The sequence below is a fragment of the Canis lupus genome, chromosome 27, assembly GCF_003254725.2.
Source record: "Canis lupus dingo isolate Sandy chromosome 27, ASM325472v2, whole genome shotgun sequence".
In the NCBI taxonomy this organism is placed as follows: domain Eukaryota; kingdom Metazoa; phylum Chordata; class Mammalia; order Carnivora; family Canidae; genus Canis; species Canis lupus.
The window spans coordinates 22,169,687-22,178,546 of NC_064269.1; the positions used below are offsets into that span (position 1 = coordinate 22,169,687).

The following is an 8,860-nucleotide window of genomic DNA, read 5'->3' on the forward strand; positions in this document are numbered from 1 at the left end:
ACACATGAACAAATGCTCCACATCACTTGCCATCAGGAAAATACAAATCAAAACCACAATGAGATACCACCTCACACCAGTGAGAATGACAAAAATTAACAAGACAGGAAACAACAAATGTTGGAGAGGATGTGGAGAAGGGGGAACCCTCTTGCACTGTTGGTGGGAATGTGAACTTGTACAGCCACTCTGGAAAACTGTGTGGAGGTTCCTCAAAGAGTTAAAAATAGACCTGCCCTATGACCCAGCAATTGCACTGCTGGGGATTTACCCCAAAGATACAGATGTAGTGAAACTCTGGGACACCTGCACCCCAATGTTCATAGTAGCAGTGTCCACAATAGCCAAATTGTGGAAGAAGCCATGATGTCCCTCAACAGATGAATGAATAAAGAAGATGTGGTCTATATGTACAATGGAATATTACTCAGCCATTAGAAAGGACGAATACCCACCATTGGCTTCGATGTGGATGCAACTGGAGGGTATTATGCTGAGTGAAGTAAGTCAATCGGTGAAGGACAATCATCATATAGTTTCACTCATACAGGGAATATAAGAAATAGTGTAGTGAAAGGGATTATAAGGGAAAGGAGGAGAACTGACTGGGAAAAATTAGAGAAGGAGACAAACCATGAGGTTCTTCTAACTCTGGGAAATGAACAAAGAGTTGGGGAAAGGGAGGTAGGTGAGGGGTTGGAGTAACCGGGTGATGAGCACTGAGGAGGGCACTCGATGGGATGAGCCCTGGGTGTTATACTATATGTTGGCAAATCGAACTTCAATAAAAACAAATAAAAATAATAATAACTTTCCTTTATTTCTGAAGACTGCAGAGCCACACAATGAAAGCCAATCTGTTAAAAAAACAAATGAAACTAGACCATAGATAACATCCAAGAATTAAACATTTAAAATCTTACCACTAAGCTATCTATATATATTAAGATCACATTTATGAAATTTTAAATTAGTTGGATTATGGGCAAGTACTAATTACAGTCCAATAGGTCTGGCTTATCTGTGCTGCGATCAAAGTATTTTTTCCCATATGAACATGTCTCCAATCCATAATAGTAACAAAGAAAAAAATATGTTTGAAATAAATTATCTTTATGTGTCTTCCATATAAGTTCTTTGTTCTCTTTATTGATGTTTATACCTGTATTGCATTATTTACATTTATCAGATTATAAATTTGTAATGTTGTCACATCTCTGATTTTTACTTTATTTATATATACATATATCTGTATGTGTATATATGTGTATGTGTATATATATGTAACTACTATATATAAATATATGTGTATATATATATATGACAGTACTAATAATATAATTACAAATTGTATGAACTGATATATAGGGGAAAAAGTCTATCCTTCAGAACCCTTTAGAATAAAAGGCCAACTATTTGACCCTCTTATAATCAGACTGAGTAGAAGATGAATTGAAGGAACACTGAAAACCGTCAAGAGTTTCTGTCCATTTTTTGTTATCAAAATAATAGCATCAAAAAATCAAGAACTTTTTTATAAAGGAAAATTATATCAAGTATTCAGGAGTAATAATTTTTCTCTTCCCTTGCTTGCTTTCAGATAATCTAAATTGTAACATCACCATATTTCTGTAGGACTTTTTTCTAAAAAAATAGGCATGAAAACTGTTTACATGCCTCTTCTTATAGGTGAAAAAAAGTTTTTATAATGACCATACAAAGAATTCCAAGATACTAATCCTAAGGACAGAATGAGTAAGACGCATTTCTTACTTTACACAAGTAAGAAATACTATTTCAGGAAGTCAGGATATTCTAAGATTAAAGTTACTAGGGCTGAATGCTTCAGGCTCAAATAACCACTAAGAAATTGCCATTTCCCACTAAAATTGAAACAAACACCTTTACTATCAATAATTCTGTCCTTAAATTTCAAGAAATTATAAGTGGGAATTTTTTAAATAAATGTGTTTAGCTCTAAAATCCAGTGCTTTGGTAATGTCTGGGTGTCTCAGTCAGTTAAGCATCTGACTCTTGGTTTTGGCTTAGGTTATGATCTCAGGGTCCTCAGATGGAACCCCACATGGGACTTTGCACTCATCAGGGAATCTGCTTGAGATTCTCTCTCTCCTTCTACCTCTGCCCGTCCCCTCCCACCCCGTCTCTCAAATAAATAAATAAAACTTTTAAAAAATATAAGTACAGTACTTTGCTAAAGAAAGAGCTTTCAGGGTGCAATTCAAAACCTCCCTCCTCGGGCTAGCTAGTTTGGAAGGATAGACATAAAATAGTTACAAGGTTTGTTCCATGTCAACAAATTATACCAGAAGATGAGAAGTGAGCTAGATTCTTCTTGTATCTGAGCCAGTAATCTCTAGTATAGAAAATATCTGAGAAGCCTATTTATATTCCAGGTCTATAACTTGCTATTCAGAAAGTTTACACAGTGATAAGCCAAATAGCGCGCTGACTCATTGGATTCAGAAACCTATTAGTGACTAAGAGAATCACTGTGCTAATCAGAAACATCCTGCATTTCTGTCCCTTTCTTTCAGATCTAGCCTCTGGATATTATTTCCTTGTAATCAAATACTTGATAATTCTTCTGTATTTTTAGAGGAAAAGAAAGGGTTAGGTATGACTGAGTCACTTTTCCTGTAGTTTTTTTTTTCCCCCCAGAGGAGCTTATTATTATCTGTACCTAGAATATTATTTTGTCTTCTTATCTTTTATTTTACAGAGGGAAAAAACCCATCTCATTTCTGGGCTAGAAGTAATTCATACTTGGTATTATCCAAGTGAGTGCTATTTAGATTTTGGTTTTCTGTGTAGAAATTATATTTAAACAAAGTGACTTTCATTCCCTGCTTAAGCATATAGAAGTGAGGGAGACCACCATATCTATCACCTCATTCATCACCAAGGTAAAGTCAGCTAAACTGGCAGGCTAAGCAGCATCTGCTTCCATCCACATACCATCTCATACATCCCTCATGATGCAGCCTGATCCTGTACCCCTCTCACTAGCTATTTCACCATAATGGCAGCTGTTAAGTGTAGAAAATAGATAATTAAAAAAAAAATAAGAAAGAAAATAGATAATTTAAGGAATTGTACAGGCTGGTTAAATTACCTTGCAACCTCAGTTTTTAAAAATCTTTCAGATGAATATTTCTTCTCAGTTTTGATTTATTATGTCTTGAAATACAGGTTTCCTTTTTAAATTATTCACTGAAAAGTTAGACTTAATATTCAAATAATACTTATCAAGTGGTTTTTAAGCCCCTTTGTTAAATTTACCATTATATAAAAATCCTTAAACCTTAGATTTCTCCTTAAAATGAAAAGCAATTATCTTGTTCTTAGTCCATTCTAGGATTTGTTTTAATGTGAAAAATTGATACTTGGAATATTGGATTCCCAATCTCTCTTCTTTTTATGGGGTTTGCAGGGACCAAGAAAAATAAGACATTAGAGCTACAAAAACAAAAAGGCAGTCAACTCAACTTTTAAAGGTAAGCAACAGAATTGCAAATTTACCTTCTCTGCTGAAAAATAAGAGGACTAAAATAATTTGCAGATCTATCTTTCAGAGTCATCAGACCATAGATTGTTTTTATATTGTTTTATATCCATAGTCCTTAATTTTCTGTTAAATATTTATGTTGCTTCTGGATCCACCAGTTTTTGTCTTCCCTTGTATGCTATAAAGTTTCTAAGAATGGGAAACAAGGAAATACCACATCTTTACTTTTTGCCCTATATCTTCATGCTATCCTTGTTGGTGGATAAGTAAGAACAATTAGAAACCAGAGTCACTTCAAATACTCAAAAACATTCTGCAACTATATTCATTTTAGTTCCTATGAACAACACATTCTTAATAATATAATAGAAATTATTCTGGTCAAAAGACTACAGATGCAGGCAGCCCCGGTGGCTCTGTGGTTTAGCGCCGCCTTCGGCCCGGGTGTGATCCTGGAGACCCGGGATCAAGTCCCACCTGGGGCTCCCTGCATAGAGCCTGCTTCTCCCTCTGCCTGTGTCTCTGACTCTCTCTGTGTGTCTCTTGTGAATGAATGAATGAATACATAAATAAATAGATAAATAAATAAATAAATAAATAGGCAGATTAGGAACTCTGACATCTGCTATTCAGTTGATAAATGACCCTGTTATCATTTAACCAGTCACTTCCTACATTGCCTCCTCTTTTTCATGGTATTAACACATAAGTAAATGGGGAAGATCTCAATGGCTTTGTTTTGCTAGTGGTTGTGTTTAAATTGTTCCCCAGAGAGCTGATGAAAAGGTCATTTTTTATTTTATTTTATTTTGGTCAAGTATCTTCTCTACTTTACATCCTTTGTTGTCCTGGTCCATAACTGATTTATTTATCTTTTTACTGAATAGGCTTTCAAGTTTGTTCCTTGGTTTAAGAATGAAACTATAGCCACCCTACTGCTAATTTCTTAATATTCTAGACTCCACTGGCAGAAATGACTTAATTTTACCCCTCCACACAACCTACTGGCCTTTCATAGCACCTCCTACTACACACATTCGTGTACCAACCTTTCAGTTTTTCTTAGATTGCTCAGCTGTCTCAGTGTCCTTCAGTGTGTGTCTCCCTAGATTTTCCCTAATCTTCATCTTCTGTTTTTGTGAATGTCACCTACTCTTTTGTAAGTCCACTCTATTTTTGTAGTGTCGTTGCTCTTGAGCTTCCAACTTCCTAAAAATATGATGGCCACAACCTGCCTTTTCTTTTGAGATGCTTTCTTTTCAAACACTTCTTATAGGACATTGGGAATGTAAAGAGATTTTTTTCCAACCACCTCATTTTAGAGCAAAAGAAACTGAAGTCTGTAGAGACAAGTTATACCAAAATTCACATTGTAATCATCCGCAGAGCCAAAACTAAAGTCTTTGAATTGCAAAGAATTGGAGAATCTGGCCTTAGTCCCCATTGATATAATTCTTGTTCTCAGGGGTCTACCCTGAGCAGAATGTAGATGAAATGCAAAGGAGGGGATCTGAAATCCACCACAGACATTGGCAGCTAGCACTTCTACAATTTGATTAACTTTCATTTCTATAGCCAAGAAGGAATTATACTGGATATGAGTTGGAAAGGGGGCATGTTATTATATAATATATATATATAAAAACAAAGATTTTTTTATATTGTTGGGTTTGGTTGGAAAAAATATATTTTGAATCCTCTCATTGGATGTTGGATGACATAATTTTTAGTTTTGTTGGTCTTCTTCAAATATTATTTTGCTTAACTACCATGTTCACAAATTTGTCCATTGATTCCCCTCTGCAGGAGATTCCTTGGTAGGTTTGTTTATTTGTTTTACCCACCCTTTTTTGAAAAGTTCCAGGTGGCTTAAGATGCCTTACTTTTGTTTTCTTAGAGCCTCCACCCCCATCTGGTGGTACATTTAGGATTGACCATCAATGTGCCCTCAGAAGAATATTTATGAAAACTTTATTGGAAACAAAATTTTACTTTATCTGTCAGTCAATAACTTTTATATGGTAGTCAGCTCTGTGTCTAGCATGTCTACTCATGGAAAATTGTTCAAAAACCAAGTCATCTTTCAGTTCTCATTGATATTCATGACCTTTCCTTGGTGATTTACAATGCTTTACACTCATATAGTATTTCATGGTCTTCACATTATCTTGTTTGAACCTATTAAGTAGGTAAGGCTGAAATTATCTCCCTTTTATGGTTGAAAACACTTTAGCTTAGAGAGACTCAGTGATTTGCCTAAAGTCACCTAGATAGCAAGTGACAGAGTTAAGACTAGAATCCTAGCAAGCCAGCATTAAGATTGTCTTTGTCTTTTGGTGCCTAGGTGACTCAGTCAGTAAAATCTAACTCATGATTTCAGGTCAGGTCATGATCTCGGAATCTGTGCTGGGGGCATGGAGACTTTTTAGGATTTTCTCTCTCCCTCTCCCCTTGCCCCTTCCCCCCCAAAACAGTCTTTGTCTTATTGCCCTCCCCAACTTGTCTGAGAGGAAAAATAATGCATATTTAGAAGTAGAAATAGAAAAGAGACATTTTTAGTCACACAAAAAAAGGAGGTGACCATCATAAGAATCTTAAGACTGCTCAATACAGCAAAAAAGATTCAGGTCTTCTTTCCAAAACTATTAATTTAACAGAGTGCTAATTATCAGTACAAACAGCAAAGCCAAAGTTTATTCTCAAGGGTGTTTGACTGCTAATCACATTTCTGTGCTACAACTGATTAAAACCATGTGTTTGTACTTGGAGTCACAGCACTCAAATACTCTTTGCTCAGTACTTTGCAAGAAATGTGTAGGAGCTTTGCTGTGTGACTAATGGGCAATGTAGGTGGATGATGCCACAGAAGCCACAGAAACAGAAATTTCCATGAGTTAGAGAATTCTAGAAAGGCCAGGTAATTTCCCTGTATCTGCCACCTGCCATATGAACTCTCAGACTTGCTAAGAGACACTGAAGAATCTAGGGTAGGAAATAGAGAGGGAAGAAGGAGGAGGGGCAGAAGTAGGATTTGCTACCTATCACCAGCACTGTCCTCAAGAGTATCCAATTCCTTAGGACCTGGGAAGAAAGCACCAAAGCTGCAACACAGGATATTTGTAACTAATAAAAGTGCTTATACCTAGGAGTTGAGTCACTCCTAATACAGTACTGGTGATAGAGTCCTTCCATGAACTAAGCTGAGTTCACACATCTCTTGGTGTTCTGAGTAGCCCAACTAGACAACCCGAATACAAAGTGTCCTTCTATCCCTTCAAAGAGCCTTCTTTGGGACCTGGAGAAGAACTTTCCATAACAATTTCTCCTCCTGGGCCCACTGTTTGTTAGCAATGAGTTAGTATTTAATGGCCTAGAAAGAACTAATATTTAGTATTCTTTAATGTGAAACCTTGCTAAAGAAGTCTTGAAAATCTGGGTGGCTCAGCGGTTTAGCGCTGCCTTTAGCCCAGGGCGTGATCCTGGAGACCTGGGATCGAGATCCACGTCGGGCTCCCTGCATGGAGCCTGCTTCTCCCTCTGCCTGTGTCTCTGCCTCTCTCTCTGTGTGTGTATCTCTCATGAATAAATAGATAAAATCTTTAAAAATTTAAAAAAAAAAGTATTGAAAATCTAATGGTTAAATTTTCTAGTGTCAAATTTTTTTATCTATACTTTGTTGTATATTCCTGCCATTTATTTATTAATATTTTTCTCCTCTCAGCCCTCAAAGTGCTAGGTTTCCAAAATTCTTCCATTGAAATTTCATGAATATTTGTTTCCCACAACCTCCTTCTTTCAAATTTGTCAGCTACCCTATTCTCTCTCTCCCCAGCCCAGCCTTACTATGTCACAGTTAGGTGGTAAGGGAAGAATTAAAATACCTGCAATCTAGACTCCCCACCATATGGGTCAGAGGTATTCTAGTGTTTAAAGAAAACTAGATGCCTGTGCAAATGTCTCCAGTTCCATTTCAATAAAGGAGGTATAGAACATAAACATCTCAGACTGTGAGGTCTCCTGCTAAGATCCCTGCAGAAGACGCAGGCAGTTGCACACACAGAGAAAAGAAACTTTCCCCTTCTTATTGCTTTTTCATGTGTATTACCTGGTATATTTTAAATCCAGGAAACATCTTAGACATTTAATGGAAAAGATAGTTAAGCACTATTCAAGTCCCATCAAGAAGGAAATGAAGGGCATGAACATTTCGAAATGAGTCATTAGACTGGTTGCCTCAGAACAATTTTGATCTTCCTATTTAAGACCAGAAGTTAACAATATCCATGACCAGCTAATGAAATAGCTATGTTGCTTAACAAAGAGCTCTCTACATCATAAATCATCATTAAAACTGTAACCTAAACAAGGACACATGTTACAGAGTTGATTTGGAAAAGAGAAAAAAATGAATAATCCTTTCACCTTGGCAAAGGTTGAAGTATAATTTTCTCCCTCCTATTATTGTCCTTCGTCAATCAGTATGTTCAAGATCTATTTTTCTGCTATAATCTTAAGATTAAGGTAAAGGAAAGACTAAACATCTCCACTTTATATTCTATAACAATTTCAGCATATTTACAGTCTGTGCTATATTTCACCATCCATTATCATTTTATTTTTTTGTTCAGGACAATATTATACAAATCCAGAGACTACAAGGATGCCCAGCATGTCACAGCCAGCCTTCCACAAAGGGGAAGCCAGCAGCAAGCAAGAAAATAGTTTCTTCTAAAAAAGATAATTCCTCAGGACTTTACAGTAACCATTCCTTAAAGAAGGAAATAGATTTTGTGGTCAAGTTAAACCATTTGTTTTCTAGGCTGTTAAGAAGAGAAACATTGATCAAAAGTAAAACCATCCCAGTCTTCACTTTCTGCACATGATGTTTCCCCATCGTTCATTTCAGTCTTTTATAACCTGCTCAGCTGTTAGGCCTACTATTCTCCTGCTTCTGCAGGTGCATTTTCCAAAAGCAATATTTCAGGAATTCTGAAACTATGGTCTGTCTGATTCTTTATACTTAGAATCTGGTCTGCGTGTTAAAGCATGGGTTAATTTAGCTTCCTAATGCTTGGAAGTAGTAGATGAAGTTTCCATGGAGTAACTAGTTGGGAGTTTTTAAACCTGCCTGTGTACACTTACCTCAAATCCATCCAAAATAGTATCTTCTAGCTATGGTACTAAGTAAAAAATCCCACGGATGGGAAATGCCAAGAATGTTTCAATTAAATAATATGATGGAGCTACTTTTTTTTCAAGTATTCTTACTCCTTATTCTTTAACAATCTTATTCTAAAAGAATTTGAAAAGTAATGAAGTTTGATCATGTGTAAT

General features: G+C 36.2%; 1 protein-coding gene across 8 annotated transcripts in view; it reads left to right on the plus strand.

Annotated features, from left to right (window-relative positions):
- The window catches only part of LMNTD1 (lamin tail domain containing 1), a 49,909-nt gene extending 41,385 nt beyond the window's left edge, over positions 1-8,524 (plus strand). For all 8 annotated transcript variants that reach the window (XM_025455416.3, XM_025455421.3, XM_025455415.3 and 5 more), the window contains 2 exons: positions 3,452-3,515; positions 8,155-8,524. In XM_025455416.3, the coding sequence (XP_025311201.3) occupies positions 3,452-3,475 (24 nt within the window). In that variant the 3' untranslated portion in view covers positions 3,476-3,515; positions 8,155-8,524. The remainder of the gene's footprint in view (positions 1-3,451; positions 3,516-8,154) is intronic.
- The last annotated feature ends 336 nt before the right edge of the window (positions 8,525-8,860 follow it).